We start from the raw sequence: 25079 nt of genomic DNA on the forward strand, positions 1-25079 counted from the left end.
ATCGGATTCATTTTGCTCGTCCGAAAGCCTCCATAGGTCAAATCTGGGGATCGGTTTATATGGGGGCTAAATATAATTATGGACCTATATGGATCAATTTTTGCATGGTTGTTAGAGACCATATACTAACACCACGTAACAAATTTCAACCGGATCGGATAAATTTTGCTCGTCCAAGAGGCTCCAGAGGTCAAATCTGGGGATCGGTTTATATGGGGGCTATATATAATTATGAACCGATACGAACCAATGTTTGCATGGTTGTTAGAGACCATATACTAACACCACGTACCAAATTTCAACCGGATCGGATGAAATTTGATTCTCTAAGAGGCTCCGCAAGCCAAATCTGGGGATCGGTTTATATGGGGGCTATACGTACACACAAAATTTTTTTTTTTCTGATTCAATCACCAAATTAATTGATCCAATTAATTTTTTAATTGAAATGTCTTCAATCACGAAAACGATAGTATCAATCACAGTTTTAATTGGGCATAGAAAAAATTCTTGATTAAAAAATTAATTGATTTTTTTCAGCAAATTTCAATTAATTTTTTAATTGATTCAATTAAAAATTTAATTGATGTTGATTGCAAAACTCAATTAATTTATTAATTAAAAAGGTAACTATTTTTAATTACTTTCTGAATTGGCTTAGAGTTTTTATTTGGATTAACAAATGATTGTTTGAAATACATTTTTAATTAAAAATTTAAAAAAAATCAGCACTTTTTTCTAACTGAATTAGTCTTCCGAATTTGATTAAAAAGTTAATTGTATCAATTAATTTTTTAATTAAAAATTTTAAAATGTTCAATCATTGACTTAATTAACTTAATGTTTCCATCATGATTAAAAAGTTAATTGTATCAATTAATTTATTAATTGAAAAAATTGTCAACTTCAAGTAACTTTTTAATTGGAAATATTTTGGTGATATTTTTTTCTGTGTACGTATACCATCAATATTTCGATGTGTTACAAACGGAATGTCAAAGTTAATATACCCCCTATGGAAGGCTTAGTAAACGAGACAACTTACACTAAATAATTGCCTGTTGCCAACAGCACATATACATATAATAGATTTTTAGATAGTTTTTTATTAGATTAATAAAATTTAAATGTGTTATGGAATAAACAAATTCTTTGTTTTTGTATTTGTTAAAAAAGTGCAAATATTTCTAAAATAAAATTCTTTGCAATTTAAATTATCGTATTAAAAATTATTCCAATAAATGTTATACTGTACAATATTTGTGTAAATTTTAAAAATAAATATACAATAACGATTTAACATCAATTAAGGTCTCTTGTTTGTTACTTCTGCATGTTCATACACGATTGAAATTAATTTCATTTGTTGTCAGTGACGGCAGTTGTTGCTCCAGTTTCAATGGGATTTTTGTTGCCAGTGATAATGCCCTTGACTTTGGCCTTGTTTGAAGCATCATTGTGTTTCTTTTTTACTGTAACGAAAGAAATCGAAAATAAATACCGTTAAAATATGAACCAAAACATACTAAAACATTTATGTTTATTATTTACGAATAAGAAAATAAGCAAAGTTCATAAATCTTCTCGCTAAGCAATTATCAGAGGGTATTTCGGACCATTTTTGTTTTCCATCCACACAAATTGCTAAGAGCGATATTACGGTTGCTGTGGCTGATGCCAGCTTAAATGGCTGTAGTTTGTTTGGCGAATAATTTATTGAGTTTTTGCGATTCTCTTACACCTTATGAAGTAGGCTTGTGTTTTTTGTTCATTTTTTCACATTCTAAAGTCAAAATTATTTTTTTGATTTATTTAAAGAGATTTGTATTGTAGTGGCTGAAATAACTGACATTGTGGGATGTTTACAGAGCTGTGTAAAATATTAATTTTAGCATCAAAAGAAATTCTCATAGATGCATTTAAAAAAGATAAACTAAACCAAAAAATTAAGAAGGAGATATAATCATAAGAATTTCGTCCGATCCGTTTCCGGATCCGTATGTATGTGCCCTCTAACAACCGCGCAAAAAAAGTAGTAATAAAAAAATGAAGTGCAAATGTTCTGTTTGGATCCGAAAGTGATGCAAAATTGGCACAAGCGATGGATTTAAAACCGCATTCAGTGTTTTGAATGTGAATTAATTTTTTTTTTTATTTTGCCGAAAACATAAGTTTTATAATTTTTTATGATTTCTAACGCATTATTAGGCTTGTCTGAATCGTTTGACCTCAAATATTTTCAAAACTAAATTCTAAATTATTTTTCTAAAATGAATTCAGCATTTTTTTTTTTGACAAAATTAAAATAATTTTTACCATTTTATTAAGTATTATTCGGTTTTTAACCTATTTGAAACAACAACAAAATAAAATTATCCATTAAAAATATGCAAAAATTAAAACTAAATTAAAAAAACTTCATGCACAGAAAAAAATTTCACGAAAATTTTTCCAATTAAAATTTTAATTGAGTTTTAAAAAATATTCAATTAAAAATTTAATTGATTCAACAAATTTTTTAATTGAAACAAAAATCAATCACAAAAATTAATAGTATCAATTATTTTTTTAATTGGATCAATTAATTTTTTAATTGACCTTCAATTAACTTTTTAATTGATACTATCATTTCTGTGATTGAAGACATTTCAATTAAAAAATTAATTGGATCAATTAATTTCGTGATTGAACCAGAATAAATTTTTTTGTGTGTGTGTAATTAAAATAAAGAATATCTTTGGGGGAACATTTTGGGAAGTGATTTTAAAGTTGTGCCGTTAGAAGAACTTTCATTTTTTTCTGGGTACGTATAGCTCCCATATAAACCGATCTCCGATCCGGTTGAAATTCAATATGTGATGTGGGTATATGCCCTCTTTATTATTATGAAATCTATATAGGGTACCTGATTTTTATACCCACCACCATAGAATGGTGACGGGGGTATAATAAGTTTGTCATTCCGTTTGTAACACATCGAAATATCGATTTCCGACTATATAAAGTATATATATTCTTGATCAGGGAGAAATTCTAAGACGATATAACGATGTCCCTCTGTCCGTCTGTCTGTTGTAATCACGCTACAGTCTTCAATAATGAAGCAATCGTGCTGAAATTTTGCACAAACTCGTCTTTTGTCTGCAGGCAGGTCAAGTTCGAAGATGGGCTATAACGGTCCAAGTTTTGATATAGTCCCCATATAAACCGACCTCCCCATTTGGGGTCTTGGGCTTATAGAAATCGTAGTTTTTATCCAATTTGCCTGAAATTGGAAATCTAGAGGTATTTTAGGACCATAAAGAGGTGTGCCGAAAATGGTGAGTATCGGTCCATATTTTGGTATAGCCCCCATATAGACCGATTTCCCGATTTTACATCTTGGGCTTCCAGAATCCGAAGTTTTTATCCTATTTGCCTGAAATTAGAAATCTAGAGGTATTTTCGGGTCATAAAGAGGCGTGCCGAAAACGGTGAGTATCGGTCCATATTGTAGTATAGCCCCCATAAGAACGATCTCCCGATTTAACTCCTTGGGTTTCTAGAAACCGTAGTTTTTATTTGATTTGCCTTAAATTGTAAATATTCTGGTATTTTAGGATTAAGGTTTTATCGGTTCATTTGGTAATGCATCCATATAGACCGACTTCACTTCTTGAGGGTGTAGAAGGCGCACTGATCATGAAAATTGCTTGAAACTCAATGTAAAATTTCCAAATTTTACTTCTACAGATTTAAGATTTCAAATCGAGAATCTGATATAGTCCTCATAGGTGAAATCTTTAAATTTATCTTCGGGAAGTGTCCTCAAGCCCTCCTGAAATTTCAAAGGAAACCCTAATATTTGGTTCATGGTGGTGGGTATTTAAGATTCGGCCCGGCCGAACTTAGTGCTGTATATACTTGTTGATATTAAGAAGGTTTTTTTAAATTGGACTTAACTTCTCTGATTTGGATGGGATTGGCGTTTAGACAAGGATCCGCTATTTTATTTTTTTATATTTTGTCGGGGAACGCCCCCCTTCCTTTGCCCCATGTTTTTTAAAGAACCATGAAAAATTCTCTACATTTCTCAGATTTACTTGAAATTTACGGAGAACGTGGTGCTAGATTATGAAATTAATATGGAGTAACTGATTTTTGATATTCGGACGAGAAAGGGCACCATCCCCTTGACCGACTTTTTAAAAATTGGCCTAAAGTTATCCGATTCGTTTGAAATTTTTAGGAAAGGATGGGGTTGGCGTGTAGATAATGACCCGCAACTTTGTTTTTCGATGTTTGGCCCGGGCCGGGGATTTCCCTTTTAGCCGACTTTTTTGAGAACAATGAAAACCCTAAACTTCTCCGATTTACTTGTAATTTACGGAGGACATTTGGGGTGGTTATAAAATTAGTATGGGGGTGCCTAACTTTTCGAAGTTTTGTCGGGGAGGAGGCTTCCCCTTTGTCTGACATTTTGAAAATAAAATCATCTAAAATCCTTTTTGAGATATTTGCCGGGAGAACGAATCTTCCTGATTTTTTTTTTTAATTTTTATACCCTCCATCATAGGATGGGGGTATATTAACTTTGACATTCCGTTTGTAACACATCGAAATATTGCTCTAAGACCCCATAAAGTATATATATTCTGGGTTGTGGTGAAATTCTGAGTCGATCTAAGCATGTCCGTCCGTCCGTCCGTCTGTTGAAATCACGCTAACTTCCGAAAGAAACAAGCTATCGACTTGAAACTTAGCACAAGTAGTTGTTATCGATGTAGGTCGGATGGTATTGAAAATGGGCCATATCGGTCCACTTTTACGTATAGCCCCCATATAAAGGGACCTTCAGATTTGGCTTGTGGAGCCTCTAACAAAAGCATATTTCATCCGATCCGGCTGAAATTTGGTATATGGTGTTGGTATATGGTCTACAACAACCACGCAAAAATTGGTCTACATCGGTCCATAATTATATATAGCCCCCATATAAACCGATCCCCAGATTTGGCTTGCGGAGCCTAAAAGAGAAGCAAATTTCATCCGATCCGGCTGAAATTTGGTGCATGGTGTTGATGTATGGTCTCTAACAACCATGCAAAAATTGGTTCACATCGGTCCATAATTATATATAGCCCCCATATAAACCGATCTCCAGATTTGGCTTGCGGAGCCTCAAAGAGAAGAAAATTTCATCCGATCCGGTTGAAATTTGGTCCATGATGTTGGTATATGGTCTCTAACAACCATGCAAAAATTGGTCCATATCGGTCCTTAATTATATATAGCCCCCATATAAACCGATCCCCAGATTTGGCTTGTGGAGCCTCTAAGAGAAGCATATTTCATCCGATCCGGCTGAAATTTGGTACATGGTGTTGGTATATGGTCTCTACCAACCATGCAAAAATTGGTCCACATCGGTCCATAATTATATATAGCCCCCATATAAACCGGTCTCCAGATTTGGCTTACGGAGCCTCAAAGAGGAGCAAATTGAATCCGATCCGGCGCAAATTTGGTACATGATGTTGGTATATGGTCTCTAATAACCATGCAAAAATTGGTCCACATCGGTCCATAATTATATATAGACCCCATATAAACCGATCTCCAGATTTGCCTTGCGAAGCCTCAAAGAGGAGCAAATTGCATCCGATCTGGCTGAAATTTGGTACATGGTATTGGTATATGGTATCCAACAACCGTGCAAAAAGTGGTCCACATCGGTTCATAATTATATATAGCCCCCATATAAACCGATCCCCAGATTTGGCTTGCGAAGTCTCCAAGAGAAGCAAATTTCATCCAATCCGGTTGTAATTTGGAACATGGTGTTAGTATATGATCTTTAACAACCGTGCCAGAATTGGACCATATCGGTCCATAATTATATATAGCCCCCATATAAAACATTCTCCAGATTTGACCTCCGGAGCCTCTTGGAGGAGCAAAATTCATCCGATCCGGTTCAAATTAGGAACGTGGTGTTAGTATATGGTCGCTAACAACCATACCAAAATTGGTCCAATCACACAAAAATTAATCCATATCGGTTCATAATCATGGTTGCCACTAGAGCCAAAAATAATCTACCAAAATTTTATTTCTATAGAAAATTTTGTCAAAATTTTATTTCTATAGAAAATTTTATCAACATTTTATTTCTAGAGAAAATTTTGTTAAAATTTTATTCGGTTCATAATAAAATTTTCATCATTGTCAAAATTTTATTTCTATAGAAAATTTTGTCAAAATTTTATTTCTATAGAAAATTTTGTTCAAATTTTATTCGGTTCATAATCATGGTTGCCACATCGAATCTACCAAGATTTTATTTCTATAGAAAATTTTGTCAAAAGTTGATTTCTATAGAAAATTTTGTTAAAATTTTATTTCTGTAGAAAATTTTGTCAAAATTTTCTTTCTATAGAAAAATTTGTCAAAATTTTCTTTCTATAGAAAAATTTGTCCAAATTTTTATTTCTATAGAAAATTTTATTTCTATAGAAAATTTTATTTCTATAGAAAATTTTGTTAAAATTTTATTTCTATAGAAAATTTTGTCAAAATTTTATATCTACTTTGTCAAACTGAATTATATACGTATTGGATCGATCTTTTTTGATTTAATATATACCACGTATGGACTTACATACAATTTAGAAGATGGTGTTAGGAGGTTTTAAGATACCTTGCCATCGGCAAGCGTTACCGCTTTTAGTAAAATCATAGATATACATGACATTGAGAGACGTTGCTTTATTCTCCTGTATATGTTCGGGAAATTTCCTTTAAAGTGGACCGTTTTATAGGAAGAATGAACTACCACGCACAAAAATTGAACTAAATTTTACTCCACATTTTGAAATTTCCACAAAGGGTTGTTAAAACCAAGAAATTTTAGTGCCCTGTTGTACTTTTTAACTGCAGTTCACGAAATTACATCATCTCATAAAAAAAAAATAACTAAAAGTAAAGAAGAAAATAATTGGCGCCAAATCATGACCATTTTAACCATACAGTAGTTCATTCTTACTATTTTTGGTCATCGTACGAAAATTTTCATTTGTTTTAGTTCATATTGAACTTATGAGTACGGTCATTGAACTTCATACTCACGTTTAGTTCATAAAATTTTTGAGACATACTTAAAAAAAGTAAGATTTCATTAAGCTGTGGAAAATTTCGATAAAAATAATACAAGCAAATATTTTCCCTGTAAAAAATTGAATGGTCAGGTACATGATTTTCCCGACCATTTAATGGTCTCAAATTCTATCATTTAAATGATAGAACATGTTTGCGGTATTTGAGAACCATTCAAATGCTTATTGCCACCATACATTTTTCTCCGCTCGAAAACTATTTTTACAAAGACAAAATACATGGTTTTCGCGGCAATTACATGCTCTAGATAAGCATTAAATGGATGCGGCAACCATGTCCAAACATGGTTTTTCTGTGCGTGTGGAAAATCAAAGCCGCCGTCTTCCAAATGCTCGACAAATGAAAATGGGTATTCGGCCATAATGAGCATGTCCGTCCGTCCGTCCGTCTGTTGAAATCACGCTAACTTCCGAACGAAACAAGCTATCGACTTGAAACTTGGCACAAGTAGTTGTTATTGATGTTGGTCGGATGGTATTGCAAGCGGGCCATATCGGTCCACTTTTACGTATAGCCCCCATATAAACGGACCCCCAAATTTGGCTTGCGATTGCTCTAAGAGAAGCAAATTTCATCCGGTTGAAATTTGCTACATGGTGTTAGTATATGGTCTCTAACAACCATGCAAAAATTGGTCCATATCGGTCCACTGTTACGTAAAGCCCCCATATAAACGGACCCTCAAATTTGGCTTGCGATTGCTCTAAGAGAAGCAAATTTCATCCGATCCGGCTGAAATATGGTACATGGCGTTAGTATATGGTATCTAACAACCATGCAAAACTTGGTATACATTGGTCCAGAATTATATATAGCCCCCATATAAACCGATCCCCCGATTTGGCTTGCGGAGCCTCTAAGAGGACTAAATTCATCCGATCCGGTTGAAATTTGGTACGTGGTGTTAGTATATGGTCTCCAACAACCATGCAAGAATTGGTCCATATCGGTCCCCAGATTTGTCCTCTGGAGCCTCTTGGAGGAGCGAAATTCATCCGATCCGGTTGAAATTTATCCGATCCGGTTGAAATTTGGTACGTGGTGTTAGTATATGGTCTCCAACAACCATGCAAGAATTGGTCCATAATCGATCCCCAGATTTATCCTCTGGAGCCTCTTGGAGGAGCAAAATTCATCCGATCCGGTTGAAATTTGGAACATGGTGTTAGAATGTGGTCTCTAACAAACACGCAATAATTGGTCCATATCGGTCCATAATTATATATAGCCCCCATAAAAACCGTTCCCTTGATTTGATCTCCGGAGCCTCTTGAAGGAGCAAAATTCATCCGATCCGGTTGAAATTTGCAACGTGGTGTTAGTATAAGGCCGCTAATAACCATGCCAAAATTGGTCCATATCGGTCTATAGTTATATATAGCCGATCCCCAATCACACAAAAATTGGTCCATATCGGTTCATAATCATGGTTGCCACTCGAGCCAAAAATAATCTACCAAAATTTTATTATTATAGAAAACATTGTCAAAATGTTATTTCTATAGAAAATTTTGTCAAAATTTTATTTCTATAGAAAATTTTGTCAAAATTGTATTTCTATAGAAATTTTTTTCCAAATTTTATTTCTATAGAAAATTTTGTCAAAATTTTACTTCTATAGAAAAATTTTATTGTTATAGAAAATATTGTCAAAATGTTATTTCTATAGAAAATTTTGTCAAAATTTTATTTCTATAGAAACTTTAAACTTAATTGTATACGTATTTAATCGGCCTTTTTTAGTTTATAATATAATAATATACGTATGGACTATGTGGTATATATTACGGTGTTAGGAAGTTTTAAGATACCTTGCCATCGGCTTCAGTAGAAGTTTCTACGCAATCCATGGTGGAGGGTACATAAGCTTCGGCCTGGCCGAACTTACGGCCGTATATACTTGTTAAATAATTATAAACCTGATTTATTATACTGAACCGATTTAAAAACAAAACCCTAAATTTATGAAAATTCCAAGTGCTCATCCACGAAAAATATCCCCAATTTGCCAAAACTTTGTATATATTCCATTAAATTCACTTGAAATTCGAATTTTCCGCATCTAAAATTTACTACACAAATGATATTATTTATATTGTTTTCAAAAAAAATATTGTTTCAGTCCATGGTGGGGAGCCATCATGGTGCAATGGTTAGCATGCTCGCCTTGCATACACAGGGTCGTGTTCGAACACACCCAGTTTCGACCAAACACCAAAACGTCCAACTTTTGGCCGTATACGAGTATAATTGTTTTTTTTTTTTTAATGACAGGGTGGTATTGCTTAAATGCACAGAAAAAAATCCGTAGTTAAACTAACGCTAAATTAAACTTATTGTTATTGCAAAAAAAATATTTGTTTGTAGTTAAATTTTATTATTTTTTGCAAAATTTTCCACAGCCCAATGAAAATTTCGTTTTTTTAAGTATGTCTCAAACATTTTAAGAACTAAACGTGAGTATAAAGTTCAATGACCATACACATAAGTTCAATATGAACTAAAGCAAATTAAAATTTTCGTACGATTCCCAAAAATAGTAAGAATGAACTACTGTATGGTTAAAATGGTCATGATTTGGCTCCAATGCTTTTCTTCTTTAATTTTAGTTAATTTCTTCTTCTATGACAGGGTATAATTTCGAGAACTGCAGTTAAAAAGTACAACGGGGCATTAAATTTTCTTGGTTTTAACAACGCTTTGTGGAAATCTCAAAATGTGGAGTAAAATTTAGTTCAATTTTCGTATGAGTTAGTTTATTCTTTGTTTACTTTGTTTTCGGTGTGGTACACCCTCACAAAAAATTGCTTCAAGCATATACATTTTTGGGTATTGCCCAAACATTTATATGTTTGATCTCTACCAATATATAATATGTTTGAAAGCATATTGGTCTAAACACCATATGTTTGGGTAGTCTAAGTTCCAAACATTTCGTATTTTTGCATCCAAATTCAATAATGTTGTCTTCCATAAAACAATATGTTATTATGTGACCATATAATATGTTTGGAAGCATTTTGCACCCAAAAATATTATATGCTTAAAAAAAATTCTCCCAAACAATATTGTGCTCAAAATTTTATTTATTTATTTATATATTTACAATCATGATGAATTATGAAAATAAACAGGTAATATAGGTGCTAACAACATAGGTTTTCGACCTGAATGCTCAAAATTTTGTTTCTGACCAATTGTATATTCCCCGAGATCTTTCTCACTTCCACGAGATTTTTTAGTTCTTAGCACCTTTTTCTGTAATACAAACATTGTAGAAGAAATTATTCAATTTTATGATTTTTTATTTTATTTTAATTTTACCTTTTACCGGACGGGGATTCGAACAGCGGACCACACAGTTTGTAAGGATCAAAGAAGTAGCTGATCAATTGCCCAAGGAAAAATAAAATGGTAATTTTGTAATAACAAGCAACAACCACCAACTTAATTCAATATCGCTCCCTGTTAAATAGCGCTCCAAGCTACTAAACACATATATGTTTATAGGCTATTTCTAAATTAATATATGTTTGCATTCAAGCATATTATATTTACAAACATTTTATGTCCCAAACATAATATGTTCTAACATATTAACATATATGTCCCAAACATGTTATACTAGTTTATTAACATTATATGCTTGCACTCAAAAATATTGTGTTTAAAAATTTGTGTTCCAAACATATAATGTTTATAGCCAAACATATGAAAAACAGTCTTTTTCAACCGTGTAGTTAAACAGAATTCCAGTTCAATAGATTTTCCTTGTTTTAACAATGCAGTATGCAAATCCCAGAGTGGAGTACAATTTAGTTCAATTTTCGAACGAAATAGATAATTTTCCCATCAATGAGTTTATTTATGTTTTCAGTCATCAATCCAAATTTATCTATAATTTCCTTGTGCATCTACTAATATTCGGCTTAATGGTTATAGTTTCCATCCCATTACAATCTCTCTTCCCACAAAGCCAATTGAAGTATCACACTTTTTCGTCACCTTTTTCTTTCTTCTTAATTTATTTTATTTATTATTATTATTTTGTTTTTTTTTTTGCTAAAATTTTCATTTGAAAAAAATGTAAATGAACTTTGCAATTCTGCAGCGGATGTTTATTACATTTGTATTCAAAGTGAATGTAATATTTCGTTTAACTTTGTATGCAAACGAGATACTCGGAAACTTTATGTCCTTCTGTTTCTTCGACTGCCATGAATGTTGTAGAACATTGCATGGTGTTTGTATTTCTTGTGAATTTTATATCGTCTTGTTGCTCCAAATTTCTGTGTGTGTGTGTTTTTTTTTTTGTGAGATAGAGATACAGAGAGTAAGAAGAAGGCCATAATCAAAGATAAGGCAATGAACTGTGAATGCCATCGTATGGCAGCATTGCTTTTAAAAAAATTGAAGTCTAATGGATTGCAGCAACTAATCAGCAAATTCAGTATGCACTGAGATAGAACCATAATTTGTGTGCCAAATTTATTGTAGAAATTTTGTTGACAAAATTTATAAAGTTATCTTGAGCATGAATATTTTTGGTGATTGCTTAAAATATTTTCGATAGAAAAGCCAGAGATATATTTGCATCCAAAAATGTATATAAATAGAAAAACGTAAGCAGAACAGCAATATTTTCTGATTTTCATTCGATTTGAGTTATTCTTAGAGACTGACATGAAAATATAGGTTATTGAAAACTTATGTTTTTCAATTGAAGTTTTCCTTACGACCTAAAGTTACCAGCAAAAAAGCATCGCCAAGAAAATATACTTTTTGGTTGCGGAACTGGTGCAAAATTGGCACAGAAGCGATGAATTTAACATGGGCTTGTCATAGTACGGATTTCCACCATTTCAAAAGCCGTTGCACTGACTTTGTATCCCTTCTTAAGCTGTGATTCGAACTCATTGTTTTGGATGTGAATTAAAAAATTTTGCAATATTTTGCCAAATAAATATTTTTTATAATTTTTTATGATTTTTAATGCATTCTAACGCTTGAAACGTTTGACCACATATATTTCAAAAAATTTTCTAGAATAGATTCAGAATATTTTTCAATAAAATTTGGCCTATTTGAAACAAAACAAGTATATACGGCCGTATGTTCGGCCGAATCTTATTTACCCTCCACCATGGATTGCGTAGATACTTATACGAAAGACTGTCATCCACAAATTTCAACTCACTTGGATGAAATTTGCTCCTCCACGAGGCTCCAAAACCAAATCTCGGGATCGGTTTATATGGGAGCTATATATAATTATTAACTGATAGGAACCAATTCCTGCATGGTTGTTGGATACCATATACTAACATCACGTACCAAATTTCAACCGAATGGGAAGAATTTTGCTCTTCCAAGGTGCTCCGCAGGTCAAATCTGGGGATCGGTTTATATAGGGCCTATATATAATTATGGACCGATATCGACCAATTTTTGCATGGGTGTTTGATGCCATATATTAACATCACGTACCAAATTTCAACTGAATCAGATGAATTTTGGTCTTCCAAGAGGCTTCGGAGGTCAAATCTGGTTATCGGTTTATATGGGGGCTATATATAATTATGGACCAATGTGGACAAATTTTTGCATGGTTGTTAGAGACCATATACTAACACCATGTACCAAATTTCACCCGGATCGGATGAAATTTGCTTCTCTTAGAGGCCTCGCAAGCCAAATCGTGGGATCGGTTTATATGGGGGCTATATATAATTATGGACCGATGTGGACCAATTTTTGCATGGTTATTAGAGACCATATACTAACACCATGTACCAAATTTCAGCCGGATCGGATGAAACTGGCTTCACTTAGAGGCCTCACAAGCCAAATCGGGGGATCGGTTTATGTGGGGGCTATATATAATTATGGACCGATGTGGACCAATTTTTTCATGGTTATTAGAGACCATATACTAACACCATGTACCAAATTTCAGCCGGATCGGATGCAATTTGCTTCTCTTAGAGACCTCAAAAGCCAATTTTGGGGGTCCGTTTATATGGGGGCTATGGACCGATATGGCCCATTTGCAATACGGTCCGACCTACATCAATAACAACTACTTGTGCCAAGTTTCAAGTCGATAGCTTATTTCGTTCGAAAGTTAACATGATTTCAACAGACGGACGGACGGACATGCTCAGATCGACTCAGAATTTCACCAAGACCCAGAATATGTATACTTTATAGGGTCTTAGAGCAATATTTCGATGTGTTACAAACGGAATGACAAATTTAATATACCCCCCATCCTATGGTGGAGGGTACAAGAATTATAAAATTACAAGAATTATACAAAATTGAATTAAATGAACTTTTGGGGTCCGTTTATATGGGGGCTATACGTAAAAGTGGACCGATATGGCCCATTTGCAATACCATCCGACCTACATCAATAACAACTACTTGTGCCAAGTTTCAAGTCGATAGCTTATTTCGTTCGGAAGTTAACGTGATTTCAACAGACAGACGGACGAACGGACATGCTCAGATCGACTCAGAATTTCACCACGACCCAGAATATGTATACTTTATAGGGTCTTAGAGCAATATTTCGATGTGTTACAAACGGAATGACAAATTTAATATACCCCCCATCCTATGGTGGAGGGTACAAGAATTATAAAAAATTGAATTAAATGAACTTCGTGCAGTTCAAATAAAGAATATATTTGGGAGGACATTTTTGAAGTTCTTTTAAAGTTGTGCCTTAGGAAGAACTTCCAAATTTTTTTTGCTGGGTTATATCAGGTTAGGTTATAGCGGCAACCTGTTAATTTTTTGCCTCAGATAAAGTATTCAGTTGATTGTGGTACCACAAGTGATGGGCTTCTCTCTTATCAATGAGTGCTGCCCCATTCTATGTATAGTTCACGACCCTATGGATGTTAAGAGTTACTTTGGATTTTCGAAGCCACCGCCGTACAATGGATCAGCGGTGGCTTATCCCACCTGATAATGGTGGTGACATATCTTAGTGTTTCAAAGCTTCTCTAAGTGGTTTCACCGCAACGCTGTTCGAACTCGGCTATAAAAATAAGATACCATTGAATCGAGCAGCGCTCATTGATAAGAGCGAAGTTCACCTTAAACATGTTTCAAGAGCAAAATGTTATTTTTAGACGGGGAACATGTAGCATATTATTAGTTTGTTATCTTTCTGACTTCAGCAACCATATATATGTTCGTGGGTCGTGGTGAAACTCTGAGTCGATCAAGCGATGTCCGCAAAATTCCGAACGAAACAAGCTAGACTTCCCAATATATACCGATCAAGAACTGAATTATATACGTATTCAATCGGCATTTTTATACCCACCACCATAGAATGGTGACGGGGGTATAATAAGTTTGTCATTCCGTTTGTAACGCATCGAAATATCGATTTCCGACTATATAAAGTATATATATTCTTGATCAGGGAGAAATTCTAAGACGATATAACGATGTCCGTCTGTCCGTCTGTCTGTCTGTCTGTCTGTCTGTCTGTCTGTCTGTTGTAATCACGCTACAGTCTTCAATAATGAAGCAATCGCGCTGAAATTTTGCACAAACTCGTCTTTTGTCTGCAGGCAGGTCAAGTTCGAAGATGGGCTATATCGGTCCAGGTTTTGATATAGTCCCCATATAAACCTACCTCCCGATTTGGGGTCTTGGGCTTATAGAAATCGTAGTTTTTATCCAATTTGCCTGAAATTAGAAATGTAGAGGTATTTTATGACCATAAAGGGGTGTGCCAAAAATGGTGAGTATCGGCCCATGTTTTGGTATAGCCCCCATATAGACCGATCTCCCGATTTTACTCCTTGGGCTTATAGAAACCGCAGTTTTTATTCAATTTACCTGAAATTGAAAATCTAGAAGTATTGTAGGACCACAAATACGTATGCCAAAAATTGTGAGTATCGGTCCATGTTTTGGTATGGTCCCCATATAAAAGGACCTCCCGATTTGGGGTCTTGGGCTTACAGAAACCGTAGTTTTTATCCAATTTGTCTGAATTTGGAAATCTAGAGGTATTTTAGGATCATAAGGAGGTGTGCCGAAAATGGTAAGTATCGGTCCATATTTGGTATAGCCCCCATATAGACCGATTTCCCGATTTTAATTCTTGGGCTTCTAGAATCCGAAGTTTTTATCCTATTTGCCTGAAATTGGAAATCTAGTGGTATTTTAGGACCATAAAGAGGTGTGCCGAAAATGGTGAGTATCGGTCCATATTTTGGTATAGCCCCCATTTAGACCGATCTCCCGATTTTACTTCTTGGGCTTATAGAAACCGCAGTTTTTATTCAATTTACCTGAAATTGAAAATCTAGAAGTATTGTAGGACCACAAATACGTATGCCAAAAATTGTGAGTATCGGTCCATGTTTTGGTATGGTCCCCATATAAAAGGACCTCCCGATTTGGGGTCTTGGGCTTACAGAAACCGTAGTTTTTATCCAATTTGTCTGAATTTGGAAATCTAGAGGTATTTTATGATCATAAAGAGGTGTGCCGAAAATGGTGAGTATCGGTCCATATTTTGGTATAGCCCCCATATAGACCGATTTCCCGATTTTAATTCTTGGGCTTCTAGAATCCGAAGTTTTTATCCTATTTGCCTGAAATTGGAAATCTAGTGGTATTTTAGGACCATAAAGAGGTGTGCCGAAAATGGTGAGTATCGGTCCATATTTTGGTATAGCCCCCATTTAGACCGATCTCCCGATTTTACTTCTTGGGCTTATAGAAACCGCAGTTTTTATTCAATTTACCTGAAATTGGAAATCTAGAGGTATTGTAGGACCACCAATACGTGTGCCAAAAATTGTGAGTATCGGTCCATGTTTTGGTATGGTCCCCATATAAAACGACCTCCCGATTTGGGGTCTTCGGCTTATAGAATCCGTAGTTTAAATACAATTTGTCTGAAATTGGAAATTTATAGGTATTTGAGGACCATAAAGAGGTGTGCCACAAATGGTGAGTATCGGTCCATGTTTTGGTATAGCCCCCATATAGACCGATATCCCGATTTTACTTCTTGGGTTTCTAGAATCCGTAGTTTTTATGCGATTTGCCTGAAATTGTAAATATTATTTTAGGCTCCCAAAAACGTGTATCGGATTAAGTTTTTATCGGTCCTTTTGGTAATGCCTCCATATAGACCGACTTCATTTCTTGAGGGTATAGAAGGCGCACTGATCATGAAAATTGCTTGAAACTCAATGTAAAATTTTCAGATTTCAGATACTTCTCGGGTGAAAATCTACAGATTAAAGATTTCAAAGCAAGACGTTATTTTACAATTTTCTTGCACACTTACAAGAGATGTTAATGATTCCTCTAAAACTCAAACAAAAATGGTTCTTATTAATCCAGAATCTGATATAGTCCTCATAGGTGAAATCTTTAAATTTATCTTCGGGAAGTGTCCTCAAGTCCTCAATCCCTCCTGAAATTTCAAAGGAAACCCTAATATTTGGTTCATGGTGGTGGGTATTTAAGATTCGGCCCGGCCGAACTTACTGCTGTATATACTTGTTGTGTCTATTATATACCCCGTATGAACTAACTTACAATTTAGCAGACTATGTTAAGAAGTTTTAAGATACCTTACCATCGGCAAGTATTACCGCAACCCAAGTAATTCGATTATGGATGGCAGTCTTTAGTAGGTCTTTATACGCAATACATAGTGGAAGTTACATAAGATTCGGCCTGGCCGTACTTTCGGCCGTATATTCTTGTTTATTTTACTTTTTGTTATATAGTTGGATGGATTTTAATACTAATCCGAGTAATAAATTATTTCAAATTGAAGACTTTCATTTAATTTATTTAATATAGCGTAAATAAATATGACATCACTTGTATGAATCGACCAAATGATGAAGTTTATTTTTTAGATAAACAAATAAAGTTATTGGAAAAAATGCGTAGGCGCAACACAATCTTACAAATATGGCTTGAACAGGTCAATCAACCAAATAAAATGATTTTGAAACGATTTTAGCAATATCTCAAGCCAATAAAATCAAGAGGCCAATCAAACTAAAAATCGAAGTAAGTACCATTATGGAATGGCATCAATGTGGAATAGTAATTCGGATGGTTATTGCCAAAATAAGATATTGGTGATTTGTAGCCATGATAGGCAGTGACTAATTTCAATTTGTAGTAGAAAGATTCTTTAGATAAAAAACCATTTAGAGAAACATGAATGGGCTTTCTCAAAGTACAAAAAAAAAACACTCATAAGCAATGTGGTATTTGAAAGTCCATACACGCAAAGAAAAACAACGTTTGGAAAACGTGTACCGAAAACGTTTTTCTTTTGTTACAGTTTTTTGAATTGCTTCGAAAATTTTAAACTTTTATCACCAAAAAGATTCGTTTGTTACAAAATTTTTATTTTTTCAATAAAAAAGTTATTTTTGAAACAACAACACAGTCCATTTCGTTTATATCAAACACTGTTCTTTTCTGACTTTAGGTCTTAATGTGTGTCTTAAAATGTGTCTTACATTTTACAGTTCAAAATTTAATATAGTACAATGTAATGTTGAACATTTTTTCGGAATCTTCCGAACATATCTGGAATATATGTAAAAAAAAAAACAAAAAAAAACTTTGGTCGAAGCAGGGATCGAACCCACGACCCTTGGCATGCAAGTCGGACTTAGCAACCACTGCTCCACGGTGCCAAACTAAATGTTTGTTTCTGTTGAATAAACTTTGTTTATTCGGTTCGTGGGCGCCGCAAGCTATGCTATATAAATATAACTTATATGGATAATTATCTATTAATGACCATAACAGGTACATAGCTCAGTGGTTAGTGTGTTGGCTTACAAAATGCATGGTCCGCGGTTCGATTCTCCGTCCAGGCGAAAGGTAAAAAAATTTTAAAAATTTATAAAATTGTATAATATCTTCTACATTGTTGGTATTACAGGAAAAGGTGTTAATAACTAAAAAACCTCGTGGATGTGAGAAAGATGTGAGGGAAAAAGCAATTAGCAAGAAAACAATGTTTTTTTTTTTGAATTAGTCTTTATGAAATTGTTTTTACATCCTGGAAAAGAATAAACGTTTATCATAAAAAGTATGTATAGAACTTTGTTTGTCTAAAATTTCGTTTGGGAGGAAAGAATTATTTTTTTTGCGTGTATGATTTCGCAGCTATCTTAATTGGCTAATTTTAAAAGTAATAATATTAATACTTACTGGTGATTAAAGTATCTGGATCTACTTGACCATCAGTTGCTCCCTTTTCATGTTCAAGTAGTACCTTCTTGCGTAACTTTTTCAAATAAGCCTCCTTGTATTCCTCACTTGGTTTGCCACCCAATCCATAGCTAACTTCAAGAGCTGTTAGTGGAATGACTGTTGATGAAACGGGTACTAAATCTGAAAATGATGCAATAAAAATGTTTATGTTATTCTTTGCGACATAAGTAGTTCGATATCGTTAAAATGAAAGAATTGAGAGAATGATAGAGTCAGAAAATGACAATATTACTTGGCCATTAAAAACAAAACAAAAAAATCAGCGAAGACACCACTTCGAAAGAGATGGCATGAATACGCTGGAATATTGTTTGATATCGGTAAATTGGTTAACACTTAAGGGACAATTTGACTTTGTTACCTGAAAAATTTCGTCCCCATTCGCGAAAAATATACCTAATTTGGGGAAAATCTTCAATACGGGCAACACTGCGCACAATGGCACCCAAAAATATCTAAGTGTCAAAACCTCTTTCGTACAGCGTGTAATGGAGTTGTCAGACTTTTTTCACAAAAAGCAGTACACTTTTCATTTTCATTAGAATATACTTTCTTATTTTGTACATTGACTTCTTTAAACTGTATTTCTGATCAATACCATCATTCTTTGGAACCTTGTACGATTATTTTCCAGCTTAAAATCGTTTGGTATTCCCTCGTGCCATAAAAAATACCACCAGATTACGGATAAGCCTTTTCCCAGTGTACACTAAAAGACATATATTTGGGATTAAATTAATTGATCGAATTAATTTTTAATCATCATCTAATTGATCGAATTAACTTTAATCGCCGATGTCCATTTAAAAAATTAATCTATTCAATTAAAAACTTTTATTTGAAAATAAAACAAAAACATGAAATATTTAATTATTATAATTAATGTATGCGACTGATGTTGATTTTGATTAAAAGATTAATTACATTTAAATTTAATGTTTTCAATATCAATTAAGATGTTAATAGAAACAAGTATATACGGCCGTAAGTTCGGCCAGCCTGAAGCTAATGTACCCTCCATCATGGATTGCGTAGAAACTTCTTCTAAACGCTGCCACCCACAATCGAATTACTTAAGCTGCGGTAACGCTTGCCGATGGCAAGGTATCTTAAAACCTCCTAACACCATCTTCTAAATTGTATGTAAGTCCATACGTGGTATATATTAAATCAAAAAAGATCGATCCAATACGTATATAATTCAGTTTGACAAAGTAGACATAAAATTTTGACAAAATTTTCTACAGAAATAAAATTTTAACAAAATTTTCTATAGAAATAAAATTTTCACAAAATTTTCTATAGAAATAAAAATTTTGACAAAATTTTCTATAGAAAGAAAATTTTGACAAAAATTTCTACAGAAATAAAATTTTAACAAAATTTTCTATAGAAATAAACTTTTGACAAAATTTTCTATAGAAATAAAATCTTGGTAGATTATTTTTGGCTCGAGTGGCAACCATGATTATGAACCGAATAAAATTTGAACAAAATTTTCTATACAAATAAAATTTTGACAATAATGAAAATTTTATTATGAACCGAATAAAATTTTAACAAAATTTTCTATAGAAATAAAATTTTGGTAGATTATTTTTGGCTCTAGTGGCAACCATGATTATGAACCGATATGAACCAATTTTTGTGTGATTGGACCAATTTTGGTATGGTTATTAGCGACCCTATACTAACACCAAGTTCCTAATTTGAACCGGATCGGATGAATTTTGCTCCTCCAAGAGGCTCCGGAGGTCAAATCTGGAGAACGTTTTATATGGGGGCTATATATAATTATGGACCGATATGGACCAATTCTGGCACGGTTGTTAAAGTGCATATACTAAACACCATGTTCAAAATTACAACCTGATTGGATGAAATTTGCTTCTCTTGGAGACTTCGCAAGCCAAATCTGGGGATCGGCTTATATGGGGGCTATATATAATTATGAACCGATGTGGACCAATTTTTGCATGGTTATTAGAGACCATATAACAATATCATGTACCAAATTTCAGGCGGATCGGATGAAGTTTGCTTCTCTTTGAGGCTCCGCAACCCAAATCTGGGGATCGGTTTATATGCGCGCTATATATAATTATGGACCGATATTGACCAATTTTTGCACGGTTGTTAGAGACCATATACCAATACCATGTACCAAATTTCAGCCGAATCGGATGCAATTTGCTTCTCTTTGAGGCTTCGCAAGCCAAATCTGGAGATCGGTTTATATGGGGTCTATATATAATTATGGACCGATGTGGACCAATTTTTGCATGGTTGTTAGAGACCATATACCAACGTCATGTACCAAATTTCAGCCGGATCGGATGAAATTTGCTTCTCTTTGAGGCTCCGCAAGCCAAATCTGGGGATCGGTTTATATGGGGGCTATATATAATTATGGACCGATATGGACCAATTTTTGCATGGTTAGAGACCATATACCAACACCATGTAACAAATTTCAGCCGGATCGGATGAAATATGCTTCTCTTTGAGGCTCCGCAAGCCAAATCTGGGGATCGGTTTATATGGGGGCTATATATAATTATGGACCGATGTGGACCAATTTTTGCATGGTTATTAAAGGCCATATACCAACACCATGTACCAAATTTCAGGCGGATCGGATAAAATATGCTTCTGTTAGAGGCTCCACAAGCCAAATCTCAGGGTCCCTTTATATGGGGGCTATACGTAAAAGTGGACCGATATGGCCCATTTTCAATACCATTTGACCTACATCGATAACAACTACTTGTGCCAAGTTTCAAGTCGATAGCTTGTTTCGTTCGGAAGTTAGCGTGATTTCAACAGAAGGACGGACGGACATGCTTAGATCGACTCAGAATTTCACCACGACCCAGAATATATATACTTTATGGGGTCTTAGAGCAATATTTCGATGTGTTACAAACGGAATGACAAAGTTAATATACCCCGCATCCTATGATGGAGGGTATAAAAATATTGGTCCTATTTTTGTCTGTGTAGCATCTAAGTATGCTTAAGTTACTACTAACCTCTTTCGAATTTATCATATGGATTGCGTTTGTACATCATGGGAGTTGAACAAACATAATTGCACATTAACATCACGACAACGGCGACGATGACAATTAAATTGTTGTAAATACTTTTGATTTCTTTCATCTTTGAATTATGTTGTTTTTATTGCTTTTGTTGGTGCTGCTGCTGTTGGTGCTATGCCACGGCTTCTGTTGTCTCTGCCTTAATTGTTTGTTGTTATTTATTTTTATTGTTGTTGCTGTATTTTCCACTCTTTGTAAATTCGTTTTCGGTTTATGTGACTCTCTGACTTTTTGTTTCGTTTGAGCATTAATTGTGCACGCTTTACTGGTTTTTGCCTTTCTGACGAGCCTTCGTCGCGGTTTACATAAATCTACGATGATGACGATGAAAATAGAAAAAAAGAATTCGCTTTGATATCTCTTGAAGACAGGATGATGCAAAAAGTAAGTAAGTGGGTTTTCCCAGAGTTCATAACATGTAATCATTTTCTATGACCTCCACACCATAATATAAAATATACGAGAATATCTATCATGCACCGAACTACATGTCTGGGGGTACTATAATGTATTTCGGTCTGAAATACTGGTAGATTTGCAATTTCAGGCAAATCGGAGCAAAATTATGGTATGAAAAAGCCTATGTAGTCAAATCTAAGGATCGATCTATATGGTGGCTATACCAAATCATAAACCAAAACCAAATTTAACATATTTCTTTATGGCACTAAAATACCTCTAAATTGCCAATTGGTTAATTTTAGAAAATTTTTGGTTATTTGTAGAAATTTTTAACTAAACTGTAAAACGTAGATTTCATGCCGATTAAAAAAAATAAGTAATTAAGTAATAAAATAAATAAGTAATTGATAAATTCAAGAAAATTTATTAGTCTTAATATATTACTAAAGAAAATTTCGTAGTTTGTAGAGAAAAATAGGAGTGCAAAATTGCAAAAATACACTGAAAAAAAAATGTGACCCCACCAGGAAAGAAAATTTTAGTTAATTTTAGAAAATGATGATTAGTTTTACAAAATTAGAAACGCAGATGTCACGCCAATTTCACAAAATTAAGTAATAATTTTTGGACAAATTCAAGAAAATTTACTAGGCATATTTATTATTTTTCACTTATTAAAGAAAATTTCGTAGTTAAAGGAAAAAATTGGAGTTCAAAATTACATGACATGTCTTTAGTGCCACACAAAGTTCAAGATGGGCGCATTATTGGTAAAATTTACAAATTTTAAGAAATTCTGAACTAGTTTTTGGGAAACACGAAATTAGGAAATCATTACGATTCATTTGTGTATAGTTTTTTCCTCTGTTTAGGTTAACTAAACGAACGTACGCAAAAAAAATGTTTAAGTCATGGAAACTTTCTTAAAAGGTAATAATTCCATGAAATAAAATAGAATTAAATCGGCTTTAGTGATATACACAGAAAAAAATTTTCATAGTTAAACTAACGCTAAATTTAACTTATTTTTATTGGGAAAAAAATTATTTGCTTATAGTTAAATTTTATTATTTTTATTTAAATTTTCCACAGCTTAATGAAATCTTACTTTTTTAAGTATGTCTCAAAAATGTTATGAACAAATTTAGGAAAATCGAGCGATGCATATATATGGAAGCTATATTTAAATCTGAACCAATTTGCATAATATTTTGCGGGTTTGATTAATACCACAAAAGGTTACCTTGTGCAAGATTTGAGTAATATCAGTTAAGAAATGAGGCCTCTATGGTCAAACATAAGGTTATTAAGGGCACATTCTTCAAAATCGGGCGATACATATGTGGAAGCTATATCTACATCTGAACCGATTTCAATGAAATATTGCACATATAGTTAGTACTATAGAGGACTGGATCTAGCCAACTTTGAGTAAGATCGGTTAATAAATAAAGGTTCTATGGCCAAATTTGGGAAAATCGGGCTATACACATATATGGGAGCTATATCTAAATCTGAACCGATTTCGATGATTTTTTGCACATATAATAGTTAGTGCTATAGAAGACTACATTTAGCCAAATTTTAATAAGATCGTTTTATGGCCAAATTTAGAAAAATCGGGCGGTACATATATATGGTAGCTATAGCTAAATCTGAACCGATATCGATGATTTTTTGCACATATAGTTAGTGCTATAGAAGATTATATTTAGCCAACTTTGAGTAAGATCGGTTAATAAATAAAGGTTCTATGGCCAAATTTGGGAAAATCGGGCTATACACATATATGGGAGCTATATCTAAATCTGAACCGATTTCGATGATTTTTTGCACATATAGTTAGTGTTATAGAAGACTACATTTAGCCAAATTTGGGTAAGATCGGTTGATAAATAAGGGTTTTATAGCCAAATTTAGAAAAATCGGGCGGTACATATATATGGGAGCTATAGCTAAATCTGAACCGATTTCGATGATTTTTTGCACATATAGTTAGTGCTATAGAAGATTATATTTAGCCAACTTTGTGTAAGATCGGTTGATTAATAAAGGTTTTTTGGCCAAATTTGGGAAAATCGGGCGATACATATATATGAGAGCTATATCTAAATCTGAACCGATTTGGATGAAATTTTTGCAGAATTGAAGGGCGATGGAAAAGATTACCTGTTGCCAAATTTGGTGACGATCCGTTTGAAAAAAAGCGCAACGTGATGCCATTTGCCGAAATCGGGCGATACATATATATGGGAGCTATAACTAAATTTGATCCGATTTCTTCCAAATTCAATAGCGTTCGTCCTTGTGCGCAAAAAACTCCCTGTACCAAATTTCATCAAAATCGGTTAATGATTGCGACCGGAATCCTTTGACCAACAAATACATGGACAGACGGACGGACGGACACCAAGCGCAAGATCGACTAAGGAGGTGATTCTGAGTCGATCGGTATATATTTTATGGGGTCTACAATCAATATTTCTGGTAGGCACATTTTTTGGCAGATCAAACTTATTATACCCTGAACACATAATAATTTCCATGTACTAAAATAGAGTTAAATTGGCTTCAGTTCACTGGAGGGTTCAATATTTTTTTAGTGTATATATTATTTTTCCAAAAAGGATTCACTTCGTTTTCTTAGTTTTCATTAGAAATAATTCTAATCTATTGAAATTTGTTATGCTTCTTTTAGGTCACCCTAGTAAGAAGTTATGTCACTTGAATGCCATTTTATTTGTTTAATGCTCACAAATTATGCCTTTATTGTTATTTTATTTACATCTATAAACAATTCATTACATGAATTTGTGCAAACGTAAAAAAAGCATACACTTTTCGATTTTGTGTTTTCTTTGCCACTGTTCTTTTTTTTTCAATCGTTACGAGTATTTTGTCGCCCGCTGTTTTGACGCGACACGATATATCTACAATTGAAATTGAATGCTCTTTTGCATTCAAACGTTGTAAATGGCTTACACTGAACACACAGCAGCAATGTTTGCTAGTCAACGGAATCAAAATTTAAGTTTGAGCTCGCGTCCAACTTGTTTAAAAGCTTTTCGTTAACTGAAGTATTTGAATTTTGAGGCATTAGTCTTTAAACCATGTCCAAGACTT

General features: G+C 33.8%; 1 protein-coding gene across 4 annotated transcripts; it reads right to left on the reverse strand.

Annotated features, from left to right (window-relative positions):
• Positions 1-1086: 1086 nt before the first annotated feature.
• LOC142229923 (uncharacterized) lies at positions 1087-25079 on the reverse strand. 4 transcript variants are annotated; one of them, XM_075300518.1, is made up of 4 exons: positions 24939-25079; positions 21486-21865; positions 18391-18573; positions 1087-1472 (listed from the first exon to the last, which is right to left on the reverse strand). In XM_075300518.1, the coding sequence occupies exons 2-4, from the start codon at positions 21613-21615 to the stop codon at positions 1360-1362; spliced, it is 426 nt and encodes a 141-aa protein (XP_075156633.1). In that variant the 5' UTR covers positions 21616-21865; positions 24939-25079; the 3' UTR covers positions 1087-1359. The 4 variants fall into 4 exon arrangements, with proteins under 4 accessions (XP_075156633.1, XP_075156635.1, XP_075156634.1 ...); XM_075300520.1 differs by lacking the exon at positions 24939-25079 and adding an exon at positions 24793-24932; XM_075300519.1 differs by lacking the exon at positions 24939-25079 and adding an exon at positions 24762-24914.

Source organism: Haematobia irritans, chromosome 3 (genome assembly GCF_050003625.1).
Source record: "Haematobia irritans isolate KBUSLIRL chromosome 3, ASM5000362v1, whole genome shotgun sequence".
Classification (NCBI taxonomy): domain Eukaryota; kingdom Metazoa; phylum Arthropoda; class Insecta; order Diptera; family Muscidae; genus Haematobia; species Haematobia irritans.